This window comes from Hemisphaericaspora subhashii (genome assembly GCF_019202705.1).
Source record: "Hemisphaericaspora subhashii strain CBS 10753 chromosome Unknown scaffold161, whole genome shotgun sequence".
Classification (NCBI taxonomy): Eukaryota; Fungi; Ascomycota; class Pichiomycetes; order Serinales; family Debaryomycetaceae; genus Hemisphaericaspora; species Hemisphaericaspora subhashii.
Window position 1 is genome coordinate 1 of NW_026057238.1, and position 20,885 is coordinate 20,885.

General features: G+C 32.4%; 8 protein-coding genes across 8 annotated transcripts; 2 read left to right on the plus strand and 6 right to left on the minus strand. All coding sequences in view use genetic code 12, as the record gives it.

Annotated features, from left to right (window-relative positions):
* Window positions 1-51: 51 nt before the first annotated feature.
* On the plus strand, window positions 52-2,406 carry FLC2 (flavin adenine dinucleotide transporter; the record flags this gene model as incomplete). Its single annotated transcript, XM_049405621.1, has 1 exon — window positions 52-2,406. One exon carries the CDS (start codon window positions 52-54, stop codon window positions 2,404-2,406), a length of 2,355 nt encoding a protein of 784 aa, XP_049264771.1.
* Window positions 2,407-2,568: 162 nt separating this feature from the next.
* On the minus strand, window positions 2,569-4,572 carry J8A68_001927 (uncharacterized protein; the record flags this gene model as incomplete). The annotated part of the gene is made up of 1 exon (XM_049405623.1): window positions 2,569-4,572. The coding sequence occupies one exon, from the start codon at window positions 4,570-4,572 to the stop codon at window positions 2,569-2,571; it is 2,004 nt and encodes a 667-aa protein (XP_049264772.1).
* A 229-nt stretch (window positions 4,573-4,801) lies between these two features.
* J8A68_001928 (uncharacterized protein) lies at window positions 4,802-6,034 on the minus strand (the record flags this gene model as incomplete). The annotated part of the gene is made up of 1 exon (XM_049405624.1): window positions 4,802-6,034. One exon carries the CDS (start codon window positions 6,032-6,034, stop codon window positions 4,802-4,804), a length of 1,233 nt encoding a protein of 410 aa, XP_049264773.1.
* A 530-nt stretch (window positions 6,035-6,564) lies between these two features.
* Window positions 6,565-8,115, minus strand: ALK8 (Alk8p; the record flags this gene model as incomplete). Its single annotated transcript, XM_049405625.1, has 1 exon — window positions 6,565-8,115. The coding sequence occupies one exon, from the start codon at window positions 8,113-8,115 to the stop codon at window positions 6,565-6,567; it is 1,551 nt and encodes a 516-aa protein (XP_049264774.1).
* Window positions 8,116-9,032: 917 nt separating this feature from the next.
* J8A68_001930 (uncharacterized protein) lies at window positions 9,033-9,719 on the minus strand (the record flags this gene model as incomplete). The annotated part of the gene is made up of 1 exon (XM_049405626.1): window positions 9,033-9,719. The coding sequence occupies one exon, from the start codon at window positions 9,717-9,719 to the stop codon at window positions 9,033-9,035; it is 687 nt and encodes a 228-aa protein (XP_049264775.1).
* Window positions 9,720-10,391: 672 nt separating this feature from the next.
* On the minus strand, window positions 10,392-11,840 carry ADE13 (adenylosuccinase; the record flags this gene model as incomplete). Its single annotated transcript, XM_049405627.1, has 1 exon — window positions 10,392-11,840. One exon carries the CDS (start codon window positions 11,838-11,840, stop codon window positions 10,392-10,394), a length of 1,449 nt encoding a protein of 482 aa, XP_049264776.1.
* A 675-nt stretch (window positions 11,841-12,515) lies between these two features.
* On the minus strand, window positions 12,516-12,848 carry DAD3 (Dad3p; the record flags this gene model as incomplete). The annotated part of the gene is made up of 1 exon (XM_049405628.1): window positions 12,516-12,848. One exon carries the CDS (start codon window positions 12,846-12,848, stop codon window positions 12,516-12,518), a length of 333 nt encoding a protein of 110 aa, XP_049264777.1.
* Window positions 12,849-18,692: 5,844 nt separating this feature from the next.
* J8A68_001933 (uncharacterized protein) lies at window positions 18,693-19,511 on the plus strand (the record flags this gene model as incomplete). The annotated part of the gene is made up of 1 exon (XM_049405629.1): window positions 18,693-19,511. The coding sequence occupies one exon, from the start codon at window positions 18,693-18,695 to the stop codon at window positions 19,509-19,511; it is 819 nt and encodes a 272-aa protein (XP_049264778.1).
* Window positions 19,512-20,885: the final 1,374 nt, after the last annotated feature.

Below are 20,885 nucleotides of genomic sequence, written 5' to 3' on the forward strand. Positions count from 1 at the left end.
ATCTAGAGAGAACCTCATTTCATATTTATATTATCACATATCACATACATCATGTTATTCTTAATACCATTCGTGTGGTTACTATCCTTATTGGAATATGCTCATGCAGAGAATTATATTGAATCAACATCGTTATTAACTTGTATGGAAAATTCCCAATTTTCAGCATCATATTTCGATATCACATTTTTCCCTCATAATAATACATTTTATTTCCATGTTACTGCTCTTTCAAGTATAAATAATGTCGAGGTTGGAGCAAATGTCAATTTAATTACTTATGGATTAAATGTCTTACAAAGAAATATATCACTTTGTGATATCAGTTATGACGATGGTCAATCTAAAAATAATCCATTATGTCCCTTAACTAGTGGACATTTAGATTTAAATTCCCAATATACTATCGGTGAATCAGTTACTAGTCAAATTCCTGGGATAGCTTATACTATCCCCGATTTAGATGCAAGTGTAAGAGTCATTATCTATGACGCAAAAACTTTTGAACTGTTAGCTTGTGTCGAAGCAAGATTATCAAATGGAAAAACCGTCGCAACTAAATATGCAGCATGGCCAATTGCAGCAATCGCAGGTTTAGGGGTTATTACTTCTGGGGTAGTATCAGTTATTGGTCATTCTAGTACTGCAGCCCATATTGCATCCAATTCTATGTCACTTTTCATTTATTTCCAATCATTGGTAATAACTGCTATGATGGCCGTTGCCAGAGTCCCTCCAATTGCTGCTGCTTGGGCACAAAACTTCGTTTGGTCAATGGGTATTGTCAGAGTTGGTTTTGTTCAAGACATTGCTAATTGGTATGTTCAATCTACAGGTGGAACCCCAACTGATATTCTTGACACAAATTATATTTCTGTATCAGTTCAAAAATTCGTTAAACGTGCCGCACAACAATTCTGGGGTCTGTTAATTAAATTTACCAATATTCCCCTGAAAGATATTGTTAAACGTGCGACTATTACCTTGGAAGCTGCAGGTGCAACTTCGGATAGTCTTAACCCAGATTTATATTCAACAAATGAAAAAGATCCTCAACTATCGGGAAAAATTCTTGTCTTGAGAGGTATTCAAAGAGTATCTTATTTAGCTGGTATTGAAATCACTGACTTGTTCATGACAGCTATTATCTTTTTGTTCTTCTTTGCATTTGTCATGATTGTATGTTTGATGTTATTTAAAGCGGTAATTGAAATTTTAATCAGATCCAATTTGATGAATGAAGGGAAATTCAATGAATACCGTCAACAATGGGCTTCGATTATCAAAGGTACCTTGTATCGTTTATTCGTGTTGGCATTACCACAAATCTGTTTATTTTGTCTTTGGGAGTTCACATCTAGAGACTCTGTTGGTACTGTCGTTGTTGCTGTATTCTTATTGGTTATCACATTGGCATTATTGATACAAGCCGCTGCGAGAGTTTATCTTAAGGGTCGTGAATCTGTACGTGAATTTAAAAACCCAGCTTACTTATTATATGGAGATGGTAAATTCCTTAACCGTTTTGGATTCCTTTATGTGCAATATCGTGCTGATTGTTACTATTTCATCTTAGCTGCCTTAGTCTACATCTTCCTCAAATCATTATTTGTTGCATTATTACAAAGTCAAGGGATGGCACAATCAGTTATTGTGTTTGTCATTGAATTGGCCTTCCTTGTTCTTGTTTGTTGGCTCCGTCCGTTTATGGATAAAAGAACCAATATATTCAATATTACAATTGCCGTCATCAATACTATCAATGCATTATTCTTTATGTTTTTCTCCAACATCTTCCGTCAACCACAAGTTGTTTCATCGGTTATGGCAGTGGTTTATTTCGTACTTAATGCCGTCTTTGCCTTGTTCTTACTTATTTTCACCATCGTGACATGTGTCTTGGCTTTACTTTACAAGAATCCTGACGCAAGATATCAACCAATGAAAGATGATAGAGTTTCATTCTTACCTAGATTCGGTAAGGATGGAAATGCTGCCAATCAAGGACAAGCTAATCCAAATGAAGATTTGGAACTAATGGCATTAGGAGCAACCGCAATGAAGGGACATGAACATGGTGGAACTAATGGGGAACAAGGTCTTAATGGTAAATCTGAGAATGATTCCGTATATGATGATGAATTGTCTATGTTTGGTCCTACTCAAAATGCATCCCGTGTTTATTCTGAACCAAGTTATGATAGAGTGGAACCTATTCAACCTAATTCCACAATTGGTGGAAATCCATATAACGCTCATAGAGGATATAATGCTCCTAGTGGGTATAGTGGACCGGCTTCGGGGCCACAAAGTCGAAATGCACTGAATCCATTCTTAGGTAGTGAAAGCAGTGGGCCTGCAAGTTATTCTAATAGTAGGAGTGATAGTCGTGTGAATTTTATATAGTTTTTTTTTATTATTATTGTCTTTTAGGTGGATTTCGATAGTTTTAGTATAGAAATGTATTTTGTATTGTATTTTTACTGAAACATCTTCTTATAAAGTGATATAATTTATTTATTTAATTAAAAGAAAATTATAAATATTAATATAAAAGAAAGAAACTAGCTAACTGTCATTACAAAACTTAGGCTCACCAAAAATACTATAATGGAAGATGTTATACCAAGTGATTGGTTGACAATCGGTATCATTTGCTGAAGCCATGGCTTGAATCATACTCCCCCTCTTTGAAAACGGTTTAACCAAATCCATATTGATAATTTGACTATATGTCTTTTTCCTAGGACTAGTTGATTCAGCTTCAGCTAATTTCCACATTGAAAAAGGTACTAAAATTGTTCCGTCAGGATTTTGAGTGATTTGTTCATATTCTTCATAAAGATCATCTCTTTTGTTTATATATTCTATATCATTCTCATAGATTGACATATCAGGAATATCATCAGGAATATCTTCCTTTGCAGCATTAAGTTCATCTATAAATGAAAACTTACCATCCTTTTCATCATCACAATCATCATCAGTATAATATGTTATAGCTTCCAGCTTTTCAAAAACTTTAGGACGGATTCTATATTTCTTCAATTCATTCTTCTTTCTCTTGATCGCATCAGCAATTAGGTCAGTTTTATCATCCAAAGTATCCAATTTATCTTCAACTTCCTTAATAAAAACCGTCTTCTTCTCATCCGCTTTCATTTTCACGTGATCTTTTTTATTTATAATTCTAGTCACAGTAGCATCTACCTTATTATCAACCTTTTCATCAACTTTTTCAATAGTTACTTTTGGATCATGAACAAATTCATAACTAAACTCATTAAATTTCCCAGCACCATGACTTAACTTATCATGAATCTGTCTTAATGCTTGTAATTCAATCTCTGTGGCAGTACTATTATTTCCTTCATTATATTTATCACGTTTTGATACCAATTGTTTTGTCTTTTGTTTCAACAAATGATGACTATTCGAAACATGTTCCCTAAGATCATAATATGTCTGATGAAGCAGTTGTTGTTCAACTTCTTGGTTCAGAAGTAATTGCGATTTTTGAGAACTTTGCTGGGGCAGGAAAGAACTTATGGAAGGTGCTGCAAGTTCATAGAATGCTGGGAAAATATGGACACTTTGTTCATCATCTTGAATCTTTAAACAATAACTATCTTCTTCTTTGTGATTATCAGCTACATTTAAATTACAATATACTGCATGGATTAAACTTTCATAATTGATTGATTTGAGCCACAGCTTGGCTAATTTGTCAAAGAAATTGGAAACACTGGCTGATACTTTATGGGAAACATCTTGAGGATAGGCTAAATAATTCTTTATAGTGAAAATTGGAGTATTTTTCAATTTATCGTCACTGACAAATGATGTACTAGTTTGATTAAACATGAAAACTACCATTGGTTTGTCACCAGTTAAGCTTGGTCTGAAAATTGGTAATTTCTCTCTAGGAATAGTTATCAAACTCTTAATATAAACTGAAGTATGATTTGATTTCAATGAATCGAAATAATGATTTGATGGTATAATCATATAATAATCAACTAATTCTAATAAATTAGGTAAAGTGAATGGAACTGATTTACTAAATACTTTCCCCCAATTATGTAAAGAACCACTTGAATAATGATTCATTCTTTGTTTTGCACTATTAGGAAATTGTAAAATTGGTTCTCCACTAGTATTAAATATAAACATCGATTGAAATTCAGTAATTTTGGGAATTATTAATTGTTGGGTATTAGATAAATTTAACCATTGAATATCATGAAACAAATTATTTAATCCTAATGTTGCAAACATAGGTGGATTCATTAATTCTTTGGGAATAAAAATCAAATCATCAGAATCAACACTAGATTTATTAAACTCACTAATTGAAGCAGAAGTATAATTTGAAGGAGAATGTGATAATTGTGTAAAGCTAGATCCCAATCCTTTTGTAGTCATTAGGGATTGTAATGAATTTGATAATCGTAGTTTGGTGTCTCTTAGACCCAAGAGAGTTGGTTTGACAATACCGGACCAATCAGCTGGAAGCATCAAGGAATAGGTAGCAACAATAATATATCCTAGCATTACTGTGAAAGTCTTCATGGTTGTGATAGAATTGGTAATTATTATGATAGCCTTTGTTGTTGAGTATTTTAATATGATATTGCAATAAAAAACCACAAATGAAATTTTTACAATTAAAAAAAACTCAATGCAATTTTTTGCACCCAAAATTTTGAAGGCAAAAAAAAATTTAGCCTGACTGGAAAGTCAATTCATTAAATTATGGTTTATTACTCTAATTGTCTTTATACAGAAGGATTGTTTCTATTCAAAAGGTATATACTAAGATCTTATTATGCGTTTTATATTGTTCCTTTTCCCAATCTTCAGTCAATGCATACATTTCACCATTTTCATTCAAAAAGAATTCTTGTAATTGTTCTTCAGCCTTTGGTTCCAGTTTCTTTCTGTCCTTTTTAGGTTTATTAAATTCATCACTTAACCCTTTAGTACTATAATCAAAGTTCAAATCTTCCAATAGATTCAATCTTGAAATATACAAGGTAGTCAAAAACATTATCAAATTCATAACCCAAAGGAACGTAGATATGATTATAAATGCCCCAACTGTTCTTCTAAGATGCCAATCTTCTCGAGTTGGATATGAAGCTTGTGGGAAAACAGTTGATATGATTAGGATAAATGATACGAATTTCATAATTGTTGCCGCTAAACAATAAAAACTTCCATTTCTCTTCTCAAAATCCAATAATCGACAAATTAACATCAAGGCAATAATCAATGTCAAAACCCCATCAGCAATGAAATATCGATAAATATTTTTCGATATAAAATAATCTTGATCCAATAAGATTGAAGCTATAACAATTTCAATAATTGAGGAACTAACTTCTAATAAATATAAAAAGAAATTAGTTGAGATAACAATATATTTATCTTCCCAATCAGGTCCAAATCTATCAGCTTTAATTTTAAGTAATGGTCGATTCATAACATTCTTGATTAAATCATGTTCCAATTGTTTTTGGCGAGATGAGATACTCAGTCTTGTTGAACCTCCAAGTACATCAGTTGGTTGTAACATGGCTGGTAATTCATTAGATATTATTCCATCCTTGGGAACAGTTACAATTTGGGTTGGCGATTTGGGTGTAGGATCTTGGGTCTTGGGAGTTACTTGAACACCTACAGATATCATCTTTGGTTGTCTTACTTTCTGTACTTGTATTTGAGGTATTGATGGCTTATTCGCTATAGTAGGAGGAGGTGTATAATGAACTTTCATCATTTTGTAAGGATGCATTCCTGGTTGTGGTTCAGGTGGTAGATCCTTATCAGGTAATGCATTGTATTCATTGCCATCTTCAATCTTGGTTGAATATAATGGAATTATAGTATTCACTGTTATCTTACTTGAAGGGTCAGTTGGGGTTGCGTTTCTACTTCGAATCTTTTGAGGATGACCTTGCTCATAATCAAATCGAGATAGATCACTTACTAGACGAAGATCTTCTCCACCGTATGGTCTAAAAACAGGCATCGAAATTGTTAGTTAGTAAGGGATTTTCAAGTGACCTCAATTGCTAATTTGCTATCAGTTTTATCTTTTCTGAACCCCTTCCAATGTACTTCGTTTATCCCTGATAAATTTTTTTTTTTTTGGGTTCCAGTTTCCTAATTGGGAATAATGATAAACAATGTAATTTTTTTAATGAGTTGTTAGCAACGCAAGGCAAGGCCCTTGCAACCAAAAAATGTTCACTTACAACATCCACTAAGTAGTACGAGTTAAGATGCATCGTTGTGTTTGTTAGCAGACGCCGGGGATGTCTCATTTCTCTCACATTTCCCACAGTTGTTCTCTTTGACACGACAACTTCTACAAGGACCAGATTTATGGCGAAAGCTTATAGCAGATGACTCTTCGGTCAGTAGCCACCATTTACTTCTGGTATCAATGGGTATATTCGTACAGTATATGCATATTGGATCTCAACATTTTAAAAACGTAAATACAAACGATATAAATTATAAATAGAAAGCATAGATAAATAATAATTGCTAGTTGAATTATTCCATCTTAATGTTAACACCATCATCTAAACACATAGTCAAATGTAACAATTTCTTTGGAGGATATTCACTACTTGGTTCCAACAGTAAATGTTCATAATTCAATGCCAACATAGTCATAACATATGAAGCTTCAGTCAATGCAAATTGTTGACCTAAACAAATTCTAGGTCCACCATTAAATGGCAAGAATGCCCATCCCAATTTTCTAACTTGTGATTCAAACCATCTTTCTGGTCTATAAATACCTGCATCTTTACCATAATAAGTTTCATCTACATGGGTTGCATTGATGACATAACCCACTGCTTGTCCTTTACGTACCAAGATTGGTGATTGACCGTCTGGACCTCCACCTCTTGGTAATGTAGTATCTCTAGTTGCAATACGTCCGTTTCTTGGAACACTAGGATACATTCTTAATGTTTCATTAAGGACAGCTTTTAAGTATTCACATTTCTTTAAATTTTCAAAAGTGATATCTTCAAGATTATTTTGGAAATTGGTTAAGATTTCTTCACGTAATTTAGCCCACATATCTGGATTTCTTGCCATTTCAAAGATTGCAAATGCTAATAAACCAGCAGTTGTATCTCTACCGGCAACTAAGATATTTAAAGATTCATCACGTAAAACCGTTGGATTTCTAGTTTGTTTAACCAATTCATATAAAAATGTATATTTATCACTTTCTTTTTCTAATTCTTCTTTGGTTGCAGCAAGAGCTTTTTGAACATAGTGGTCAGCAAACTTATGGACAATACGGGTACATTCTCTAAATTCACTATTGTCTACTAACCAATAAAGTCTTTGTAATATTGATCTAGTAGCAAGATATACTTGTGATTTATTAAAAGCTTCTGGGAATTCTTTTCTACAATCAAAATCAAACTGTTCACTATTATATCCAATAGCTTCATCACAAAGAGAGGAAACACTTTCTCCAAATAAGAATTCAGTAGCTGAATCAACAGTAAATCTAAAGAATAATTCTTGAATATCAAAAAATTGTCCTTTATTCTTATCAATATGTTTCTTTAAATTAATAAAATGTGGTTCCAATGATTTAATTCTAGAAATTTGATCTCTAGTAAATTGTGGTCTTAACATTGCTCGAGAATGTTTCCAAGCTTCACCATCTACTGTGAAAATACCTAATCCCAATACTGGCTTAAAGAACTTAAATCTTAAACCAAGGGAAAAATCTTCAAATTGAGTAGCCAATATTGCTTTAATATTCTCTGGATCTTTAGTTTGAATGACTGGGAAACCAAATATATATGTTGTAAAAGTAGGAACTTCAGGATGTGGCATTGCTTTAAATCTTGCAATATTGAATTCTACTGCTCTTCCTTCTCTTTTAGTTCTTAATGCTTTTAATCCAAGTTTAAAACCAAGATAACCATCATAATCTATATTAGTACAAGGTTGAGCACCAAACTTTTTCATTAAATGTTTGGCATATAATCGTTTCCCAACTATATGGGAAATGATTACTACTGTGAATACAATATACCAATTGGATATAAGAACTGATGATAATGACATTACAATCGAAGTGCTTGGTTTCTAGATCTTAATAAGAAAGTCTGTAAGAGAAAACATAAAGAGAGAGGCATTTTCTATTGTATTTAAATTAAAATTAAAATCTGATTTCTCCTCTGCCTCCTCCTCTTCCTTCCATAATTAAATTTATTGTTTGTAATTAATTAATTTTTAAGGTACGGATAATTATTATTTAAAAGAGATTCTTCCCGTCAAGTAATTGTAAAAAAAATATTGTAACCATTGTATTGAGAATTCTTTTAATCTCCACTTTGTGAGATTATGCCCCTCCTAGCCCCATTGTTATCAAATAGGCAAAGTTTGTTTTCTTTCTTTCTTGCCATGTGAAATACGAGACATGGCCAATTTTAACGTTTCTATATTTGAAACAATTGTGTCTTTTCTTTGTTTGTTCATATTTGTTGAATAAGTTAAATCATAAGAAGAGTGATAATGATGTTGTGTTGTTGGAGATGCATATGTCATTGTCGGAGTTATTACTTTATAGTTTTGTGTCAGCTTGGGAGGGAATTATAATTCCGCTTCATTCTATTTGCTACATAGTCTCCTTTTTTTGTATGAGTTGATAATTGTCTACTATCTACAGTACCTAAAAATACTTTTTTAATTCCTAATGAAGAAACGCTTCCAATTCTGAAACCTGGCTAAGTATAATTACAATTCGATAAACTCATAGTTACCTTAAAATTTTATTGGCGCCACGTTCATAGGTCCATCTTGCGAAATCCACAGCCTAATTGTTCAATTCTCAGTTTTGTGAAACATTTGACAGAAAGAGTGAATTTTGTTCAATTTATTGAAACTTCTATTGAATAGAATAGACAATAGTTTATTAAGACTGGTATTAAGAAGTTTAAAGGCTACAAAGAATTACATATCTACTTATCCTGCTTGATGCCTTAGATAAAAGCAGCAGCTGCTGCCAAATACATCAAAGTACGAGCTACCAACATAGAACCAGCAGAACCGTCGTATATTGTTTCTTCAATAGAAACAGTGTTCTCGGTACTAGCGCTTGAAGATTCTTCGACAACGCCTGAAGATTGAGCATCGCTTGGCGGTTCAGCAGCAGGTTCAGCAGCAGGTTCAGCAGCAGGTTCAACAGCAGGTTCAGCAGCCGGTTCAGCAGCAGGTTCGGCAGCACTGGACGATTCAGCAACACTTGAAGGTTGAACAACACTTGAAGATTGAACAACAGTACTTGAAGATTGAACAACAGTACTTGAAGATTGAGCAGCGGTACTTGAAGGACTCTCGGCTTCAGCAGCAACATTTTGAAGAAGTTCTTGAGCAGCAGAACAATAAAATGCCTTATAAGTCTCACCATTTCTCGAATAAGTTTGAGGAATTTGGTCATCACATTTAAAAGTACATTCAGCAAATGGATTCCAGAAATCTAAACCTAACTCACAAAGACAGGCAACAACTACTGCAACATCTGTTGATGAACCACATTCCCTCTGTTGGATTTCAAGAGTTTCAGCACAGGTTGGATCACATTGTAAAAATGCGAGATCTTCATCATCTTCTGCAGAAACGGCTGCAATTGAAAATAATAATAATAATGAGTAGAAAAACTTCTTCATATTGGAATTGTTGGGTTTTATTGATAGATAAAAAAAAGAACTACCCAAATCATATAGCATGGAAATACTCTTGTATTTATACAAACTGGTTGACCAAGAAAATGAGTGGTGTGAGTTCTTAAGAATAACATTTATTTTGATATTGTTTTTAACATGATTAAATTTGGCAATACAAGATTAATTTGACAACACAAGATTTTTTCCCATTGCAAACCATATTAGGAAATTAATTTTGCAGCCATCGAACGATGTAACTAGCTTAAAAAGCGTATCAAGATTGGTAACGCCACGTTTAACTACATAGTTTTGTATTTATGAAAATTATCAAGGCGTTATTGAAAGTTAGATATTTGAATTTTAGTTCCAAGAAATATAACAATTCCTGGAATAATCTAACTTTCCCAAGGCAACTTTCAGGTGATATTATGGTCGCCAGCTTTATCTTTCTAAAAGGAGGAAATCAAAGCTAGTTTAGTAAACAAGAAATTTTGAAATACACTCCTACGTCAATTATTTACTTCCGAATAAGAAGAATATTTCTCTACAAAATTCAGGCATATAATAAAGAGAGAGTTCCATCATTTAAATAAAAACCATATGAATATTCAAAAACAAATGCAAACTAAAAACGAAATAAAAACAGAGTTACCAAGTACAAACATAGAACAATCTCTAAACCTTTAAGGCGACACTTTCAGTAGTAATATGTTTTTCAAAAGGTTTCAAAGCATTAGCAACATCTTCCTTAATGAATTTTTCAGTTTGTTGAGGAGCTCTACCAACAAAAGTACTTGGATCTAATAAAGTATCCAAATCATTCCAAATTGGTTTGAAATATTCAGTCTTTTTAATTCTTTCAATTAAATCATTATCACCACCTTCTTGTTTAACAACAGCACTTGCTTGATGAGATAAGACTCTAATTTCTTCATGACAATCTTGTCTACTTCCACCTTTTTCAACCATAGCCATAATGATATTTTCAGTAGCCATAAATGGTAATTCGGAATTAATTCTTCTTTCAATAACCTTTGGATAAACAACTAAACCAGAAGTGATATTTAACATGGTAGACAATAAAATATCAACAGTTAAGAATGCAGAAGGTAATGAGATTCTTCTAATTGCAGAATCATCAAGAGTACGTTCAAACCATTGAACAGAAGCAGTTTGGACAGCATCGCTGAATAATCCACCTAAATGTCTAGCTAAAGAACAAACACGTTCACATCTCATTGGATTTCTCTTATAAGCCATAGCAGAAGATCCAATTTGAGATTTTTCAAATGGTTCTTCAACTTCTTTCAAATTAGCTAATAATCTAATATCAGTAGCAAATTTATGAGCAGTAGCACCAAAAGAAGCTAATGGAGCCAAAACATCAATATCAATCTTACGAGAATAAGTTTGACCAGTAACTGGATAAACAATATCGAAACCTAATAATTCGACTAAACGTTTATCTAAAGCTTCAACTTTATCATGATTACCATGGAATAATGATAAGAAAGAAGCTTGAGTACCAGTTGTTCCTTTAACACCTCTTAAACCAATATCATTTCTAGCTCTAACCATATTTCTTAAATCCCATAATAATTCTTGAATCCATAAAGTGGCTCTTTTACCAACAGTAGTTAATTGAGCTGGTTGGAAATGAGTCCAACCTAAAACAGGTAAATCTTTATGTTCTAAAGCAAATTTACTTAATCTATCAATAACATTAACTAATTTTGGAATAACAACATCATAAGCATCTCTCAAGAAGATTAAATCGGCATTATCAGTAACGAAACAAGAAGTAGCACCTAAATGGATAATACCAGAAGCAGCTGGACAAGTATTACCAAAAACATGAACATGAGCCATAACATCATGTCTAACAATTGCTTCTTCCTTGGCGGCATCTTCAATTTCTTTATCGGAGATTTCTAAATTTTGTTTCATTTGTTCAATTGCTTCATCGGTGATGACAGAAAGACCCATTTCTTTTTCAGCAATTGCTAAAGTTAACCATAATCTTCTCCAAGTTGAAAATCTATTTCTAAGGGAGAAGATTTTTGACATTTCTTCAGATGCATATCTTGAAGATAATGGAGTTGAGTATTTGTCGTTGTCTGACATGTTGTATGAATGTAATGTAAATAGTTTAGCAATTGAGTGCTTTATTCAATTGAAAGAAGAAGAAGAAGAAGGAACTGAAATTTTTCAAATTTTTCAACAATGATAATTTTATTACGGAGATGATATGATGAGACCATTTTAATTTTTTTCTTCTTCTCCCTTTTTAATTAAATTGACTCTGGAAAAATAATACTGTATATGCACTGTTTAATAAAAACAAAAAACTTTATTTCTAATTATGGGGGGAAAACTTATGAAAATGGGGGAGTTTTTTAGGTAAACTATGCAAGATTTCTCATGTTCGTCAAGCTTCATTGGGAGTTTAATACTGTCTATATATCTATAAAGTAAGTTGTAGAATGCATCTGCCAGCACTTCATTATAACATCTAGGAATAGTCTTTCCGACAATAAAGTCATTGTTAATGGATGTCAACATAACTGGTGTGTACTAGGAGCACTTTCTTTTGGAATGCTCCGGGGCATCATTTCTTGTCATTCAAAAAAACTCATATGAATGTACTATAGTTTGAATATGCTGAGTCCTGTTGTTTACTCTTACAGGGAAGCATTTGGATTCACATTATTAAAATGGATCATGTTCAATATAATGAAATTGAAAACCTAGGCTTTATAGTCTCAAATAAAGTAACTGTCACTTGTCTCTTCCTTCTAACTAGTAGTTATCCAGTTGCAATTCATTTTCATAATCTTGTTCATCTTCTTGATTCTTATCATCTACTTCATTTCTATCCAAATATAAAGAATAAACAGAAGTTTTAAAAAGACGATCAACCAACACAAACTTCTCTTCTAAATTTCTTAAGTTATCTTTCAACTGATGTGAATTACATTTATCTTCTTTATCAAATGATTCATGAGTTAATTTTAATACTTCATCATTTAATTGAAGTATTAAATTATTGATTTTTTGATATTCTGTTAATACTTTAGCTTCTAATTCAGTTAAGTTGGGATAACTGTTGTAATCAATCGTCATTAAATCCATATTTTGTTTAACTATGTAAAGTAGAGTGATTAAGAAATGAATCAACAAAAGTGGTTGTCATTGTGTTTTGATTTATTTTGATGGCTTGAATGTATTTTGACAGCCATCCTGCATATAACATAAAATTTCAGTTGCTTGTCTTTGTTGAACTAGAAGTGTGCTCGCGTAGTGAAACGGTGGATATTCAAGAACAATAATTATGTATTAGAGTTCTATATATAGATAATAAACCCGGAAATGTCAATATATCAATCTAGTATCGATATACTGCTGATCAGTAATTTTTGTAATAGATAACAGTTAGCCTTGACCACTCTTTGAATTATTGTAGTTTGTTCAGTTCATTGAGATAGTTCATTCACTAACAGTATCGTTTGGGAGAAATTACTTTCATGCGATCAATTTATGTGGACGTCGGCCAACCGGACACTTACAACAGAAAAATAAATATCCAAGTGTTAACCAATGACGTGAAATTATACATCTAGATGTTTATGTGACGTTACCCGCACAACCCAGCAAGGTAGAATACCAACACTCCCCTAATCTCGTCACTGACCGAGAGGCATTGACAGATTGTATTCTAACCTTAAAAAACCGCGGTACCAATGATCCCTCAGAAACCCAAATAAGCCCTCAGTAACCCATAATTCCTTCGACAGCTTCAGCCCAATCCGCTGACACATTCAACACAAAGTTAATCAATTGTAAATCAAAATAAAACCTAATTGATCCAAGTAGGGAACAAAGCAAAAATACTAGTCATAGTACTAATTCAATATAGCGAAATCACATTATCTTGAATATCTTTCAATCCATATCAAGCAGTTTCAAAAGTGTCTCTTTCAACTAATATCTTGATAATATTTGACCATAGTTAATTATAATCAGCAATAGTTTCATTAACTGTAAAATTTTTCTTCTAAAAATGAAGTTTCAATTTCAATGATTCAATCAATGGTGCTTCTTCACTAGCATAATAATCCTTCAATGAGTTTCCTATTCTCATAGTAATACATTCAGTAACACTCAATAATGGCAATAAATAGTAATTCATGTTTTAGCTAATCACACAATTGTTCAATTAAATCGTTTTGTTTCAAATACAAATATATATCAATTTCTTGATCATAGATAGCATCTGTAATATTTCAATCTAAATCTAGCAATTTTTGGATCTTCATTCATTTTCGATATTTAGTGTATACCTGCCATATTTTAGGCAATCTAATAATCTTCTCAAGCTGGTGCACGAAATCAGTGACATAACTAATAACTGGTTCAAACAATACCATAATAACACTCTGATAACAAATTTATCTTTATTGTATAATTTCTTGCTGATCCTTATTCACATTCTTGATGGGAAAATCCTTCTTTCTTATCTTCAGTATTCTATAGTCATCTTTGAACAAAATGATTGATTTTATGGATTTCTTATCCTGATCGGAATAAACTCTTGTGACACTCTTTTTAGTATGAATTCCTTTCTAGCTATTTAATAGGCATTCTTGGTTTTCGTATATTTTCTGGAGCAGAATTCAGGAACTCTCCCCTAAATCCTTAAAATCAACTTCACCTTTCAGTTTTGCTTCTGCATCTTCAATGAATTAATCTTTTTGCACAAATTATAAAAAGCATCTCCAAATAAATAATAATAATCATAAGCTTAGGACCATTTTCTCATTAGAAATAACTTATCACCAATTCTGCAAATATAGCTTAACAAATATTCCTATGAACTCATCAAATTTTCAAACAATGACACAATGTTTTGGATCATAAACTATCTTTGCAACTTCAAAACATGGTTGTGTATCGACATAAATTATATTAATTAATTCAGCATTCAAATAATCATACTCGATGTCTAATTCATCTATTGTAACATTAAATTCAATGGTAATAGCCTTCAAACATCTAATCGTGGTAAACCAAAAAAACATGTAGTGATAAAATCAACAACTTAATTCTGTTTCAAACCTAAAAATATTCATACAAGCTACTTTATACAATAAATATAGTTCTCACTCTCGTTTTCAATCACTATCTTCTTCACTTAAAAATGATTTCAATAAATTTTAATCTCTTGATTTTTAATAGTCTTCTATTACTCGATATTCTAATCGTTGTTGAGTCTCTTTGACATATGCATTCTCTGCCCTTCAGACATATCTTACTTTTCTTTAGTATTGTGTCAGTTTCCTGGTTTCTGCTGCGAAGTAGTTTCGAGAATTCAGGATGCCCAACACCCTTCTTCCTCTTCCTGGACTTTCTGGTCTAAACCATAGTCTCCAATCTTTGATTCTCACTAACCAAAGTTCTAGTAATCTCATTATCACTAGTAATCACACATGACCCTCTTTGATCACGGTGTTTTTCATTCTTTGACCGTCATTGATCAAAGTTCTAGAAGCTTCATCACTCCTAGTAATATACACTCGCTGACCCTCTTTGATCACGGTGTTATTAATATCGTCACACACATTGACCCTCTTTGATCACGGTGTTATTGACGTATTTGACTTTCTAGGCCAAATAACCAGTAATCTCGTCATTACCAGTCTGATCGTGTCTGCCATTCTTACTGCATTCCACCTCCATGTGGTTTTCTACAGTATCCTTGATCATCCCAAATGATCTACCGTCAACACGGTGTTCCAGATCACGACCGATTACGTCATCCAATTCTCTCAGATGACACTGACGTTCTTATCAGTTTACAAATTTTCATCTTCAACTCTTTACTGAATCTGACTTTTTCTCTATCAGGTTCTAACTTACTTTGATGCTCTCTGTTAGTTGTTAACATATCATCTTCAACTTTTCAATTATGTTGACTTTCTATAGCAGTATCTAAGTTATCAACTTTGGGTTGTTCCTCTCATGAACTTCCCCCCTGAGCAACACTAATGTTGACAACTTCAGTTATTATCTCAAAATCTTCATGATCAATTCTAGTTATATCAATCTTATATAAATTACCTTCTTGGCGACAGTACTTTCATTTGGGCTGTTGCTTTCGGAAGCTTCTCCCCTAACAACACCATTGTTGCTATCTTGATCTCAATTTCAATTCTAAACTCTTAATTCAAAATTTTGTTATGCATGATCAAAAACTCATAATTAACTTCAGCACCAAATATTCTGGCTCTTCAAGTGCCCTAATCAATTTATTGAGCTGCTTAACTTGTACTCTCAAACATATCATGCTTCTCGACATAAGAATCTAAATGCTCTCAATGACAACAATGCTCTTTAACAATATGATATTGAATATGACTATCTCTCCATAATGCTTTGTTGATACCATATGACTATTATAATATGTTCCGTATCCGAAGGAACTATCAAACATATTCTAATCTTATTGAAATGACTTCCAATCATTTTACTTTGGCATCCACACCAAGAGTATGGTCTTAAAATTGCAACTTCCATTACTGAGGACATATGATATGGCGACAAATCACCTAAAAAATCTTCTTTGATTAGCATTCACAGCTGTTTGATCATAAATGCAAATATATTAAAAACAATCGCACGACTTCACTCGCTTCTTAAAAAAAAAAATCCAATGCATGTTTCTTGATTGCCTCAACTATTGTTCTAACATGTATCTATCAAAACAATAAAATTTGATCTCATTCTAATATTTGACAACATCATAGCGGATTTTCAATTCAGGACTGATCTAATAGCATATCGAATTCATGACGATGAATAATTCCAATATTGACAAATTAGTATCTTGAGACAACTTCAATTCACGTTATAATTGGTTCAACAAAGCCTCCAGCAAACATTTTTCATAAGCAAATCGTAATTCATAGCGAAATCAATCCCGATTGGACGACACTTATCACAATGATCTCTTTTGCGACTTTTTTTTTTGTATTCATTTGACGTATCATATTAACTTGTGTTTCAATAAAATGCAAACTATATCAAAAATGTTTTCTTGCTTTACTTGATTCTGATTTCTATCCGAAAATTATCTCTTCAAACGTTTCTCATACAAACCTTTAGCATACAAAATAGTCCTAGATATTTCCGATTCATCCAGTTTTATTAGCAGCGAAAAATATCAAATGTAACACTATCTCATGGCTCTCATCATTATGACATTGGCTTTCTCAACCTAATTATTTAGTGAATCATATTGTATCATTATGTATAGTAAACTTTGATCACGGCAATTTCAAATAATTAACTACTAATTTTACCATATGTCTTGGCAGAGTGAGTACGTTCCACAAGCAAATTTTCCATTTTTATTAATTCTTCTTCACTTTATTCTGAACTTCTTTCATCCGTGAATATCTTTGTATACAACTTTCCCTCAACGTTTGACACAACTAATCCAGTGCCTTAAGTATATAAACACATCTGTGGACAACATTTCTATCGTTTAGCATCTCAATCTCAAGTGTACATTATTCTGATATCTTCCATGATACCTGTATGTTCAATATTTTCCTATCTTAATTCAGCATCTTCAGAATTGCTTTGCATTTCATTCTAGTTTCACTTTATTTTAGAAAGTCCATCAAATTTCTCTAATTCATCTTCATTGCACAAAATACAACGACTAATCTGATCCGATTTCTCTTTTAAAACTGATAAAACTTCTCTATTCAAGTATGTTTAATTATTCATGCAATAAATAACTATTTTTGGAGAATACCAAAACTCCCCTACTTCAGGTAGTAAACTAACGTTTCAAATTCGACATTCATAAATTGGACATTCGATTAAAAATCTTCTATTCAACAATTACAATTTCACTAGAATCATAAATCAATCAGTTGGAACATAGCAAGCAAAAATCTAATTCATCACTGTTACTCAGATTCTTCCGTCACTTCTCAGTTAACACACAAAAATTTTCAAAATTCAGTTGGTAACTTCATTCATAAACTCTCATAGATTAGTTTCCACGATCATTAACTCTGTAATAGGTAATTTACTTTCAGCATAGTAAACATTGAGATTCTTCCTATTTTGGATATCAAATTCCTTGGTTGAATCGATGTTTTCTTATAATTTTTCACACTTGATCCTTCAGAATTCAATTAACTTGATACATTCGTTCGCTTCCATTGGCATGGATTAGCTTGACTTCGAATATCTTAAACTTAATGTTCTAGCTACCACATCTTACCTTTTTTGGTGGCAAAAAATCTTTTCACTAAGTGGTATCATTGATGGGAGAAAAATTTTTCATCTGGTGTTAAATCATGGTTCAGACATGACTATAAAAAAGACTTAATTCTTGATTAGGCTTGACTTACTAATTGATTGAACCTTAATCCATAATATTGACTCTCGAAATCCTAACAACTTTTATTTTGACTTCTAATCTGTTGAACTAGAAGTGTGCTCGCGTAGTGAAACGGTGGATATTCAAGAACAATAATTATGTATTAGAGTTCTATATATAGATAATAAACCCGGAAATGTCAATATATCAATCTAGTATCGATATACTGCTGATCAGTAATTTTTGTAATAGATAACAGTTAGCCTTGACCACTCTTTGAATTATTGTAGTTTGTTCAGTTCATTGAGATAGTTCATTCACTAACAGTATCGTTTGGGAGAAATTACTTTCATGCGATCAATTTATGTGGACGTCGGCCAACCGGACACTTACAACAGAAAAATAAATATCCAAGTGTTAACCAATGACGTGAAATTATACATCTAGATGTTTATGTGACGTTACCCGCACAACCCAGCAAGGTAGAATACCAACAGTCTTTGAAAGGATAAAACTCTTTCAATTTAACATACACAATTGATATTTCTATTCCATTGGTAAAGCATTCAAATTCAGGAATCATGTCATCTACGAGCGTCAATGCACCAGATACTTCCACAACTACAAATGTAAAACCTACTGTGGTATCAACCGATAAATCTACAGACAAAGAAGAACATCCAATCATTAATCAACATCATGAAGAACCAGCAACACAACAAAAGAAGCGTAAATTAATAAGAACAAGCAGAGAAACCGATCCATTAAAATTCAAAATCTGGCTTGGTGGTCACATTGCTACTATTGTATTTGGATCAATTTCCTTATTATTTCAACTTTTATGGATCCCCAATAAATATTATATCAATTCAATTTCATATAGGTTGACATTTGTAGGAGCAATTGTTGCACTTACAGCTACTTTTAGTCATAAGTTCGGTTTAAGTTATTTACCAAAACCAGCTACATTACTTTCTCAGCAAAATTTCCAATATATTGTCCTTGCTTTAGTTTGGGTTTTTACATTTAAATCAACATTTAAGATCTTACCATATTATTTCTTGGCTATTTTACATATCGGAAATATTAAGAATATTTCCGCTATTACAAATGAATCTGAATTCCTTGCATCTTTAATTGCTTATGATGAATTATTATTAATTGGATATTTATTCTTACGTACTATTTTTTTCAGAAATGGTGCTGGATATCAATTATTGTTATTTTTAGTGTTTTATTGGGTTAGAGTCTTATATAACAAGGAAACTAGAAACTTATTTGCTGCGATTATTCAAAGATTAGATTATGAAATGGTAAAGGTTCAAAATGAAAAAGTTAAGCATTATTGGGGTAAGACTAAAGAATTTATTGAAGTGAAACAATCAGAGGCTGATCTTTAAGCAACAATCCAATTTTAGTCTTGTCGTTAACATGACCATTGTATTATATGACTATATAGATATACTATTTACTGTATTTCTATTTACAAGACTCACTGAATACTATCCAAGCCTTTCTAGGTGCCAGAATCAATTGATTTTCAGATAGATATATATATGTGCATACAAATGTATAATTTTCATTTTCACTATTTCTCAATATAAAGTTCACGAATAAATTTGCTTCTTATTAAGCATAAGCGAATAAACAACGTAGACTTCAAAAGGGCAAGAATTTCGCAACCATTAGATTAAATATGAAACCACAAATATTTGAGAAGGAAAGGAGCAAATAGTAACCTTTTCAAAAAGTAATCATTCAATAACTGAAGCATCTTTTCACTACCTCGAGAACCAAGTAGACCAACGGCCACCTAACACTGACTGCTTAAATGACTGCAAATTATAAAAAAAATTCTCATGCTCTCATATCTTAAGCTCCATCTATTCTAAACATCTCATATATGATTCTTTTATATCAGAAATAGAAGTTAACAGAGATAGGTTAAATAAAGATCGTTGTTTGCAGTTTAATATCGGAGTGTGGAAAGTTCTGTCGAAATAAATAACCAATTTGTTGCAAAAAACTGTCCAAATATTCAAACTGATGCAAAATTCAATTCGAATATACGAAAATCATTCAGTTATAATTATATATCTTATCCCAAGTGTAAATTAGGAAGCTAACACCAACCTAGCCTTGATTTCACAGTTATTACCATAAGTAATAGAAATCTTCTTAGCCTGGGGTCGAACAGAAGGAATTGGGACGACGCCGCACTTCACGTGAAAATCACACTAAAATCACGTGAGTATCAAATCAGTCATGTGATCAGCGTCTAGATGGAGTCAGTTTCGATTCCATCAGGTCCAATCAAAGGAGGGTATGTATATGGTTCATATAAGCATCCCGTGATATACACAGAATATAAGATTAAAAATGAAAATTTGACCTATTTTGTGAAATTCCCTAAAGGATGATTTACACATGCTTCAACAAAATCTTTGAAATTAACATATAGGATATAGTCCTCAGGTCTATCCGATACTGAGAAACGTCACCCTCAGCGTGTTTCATTTTATTGGTGATTCAAATCTGTGTTTGGGCTTGGATTTTGGGGTTGTGAGGTTTGGTAACAGAAGTTTGCAAAACGAAATGCCTTTAGCAAATAGAACTGGCTAAACTTGCAGATCCACTTTTAGACGTATTTTTATTCCAGAAAAGATCAATGGAGCTGAAGAGGTTCATTATCAAATAACACAAGCTTAGAATAGCAAAAGTGGAAGAATTCTTAGGGTTTATGTCAATAGGAAAAGCGCAAATCTAGACCACAG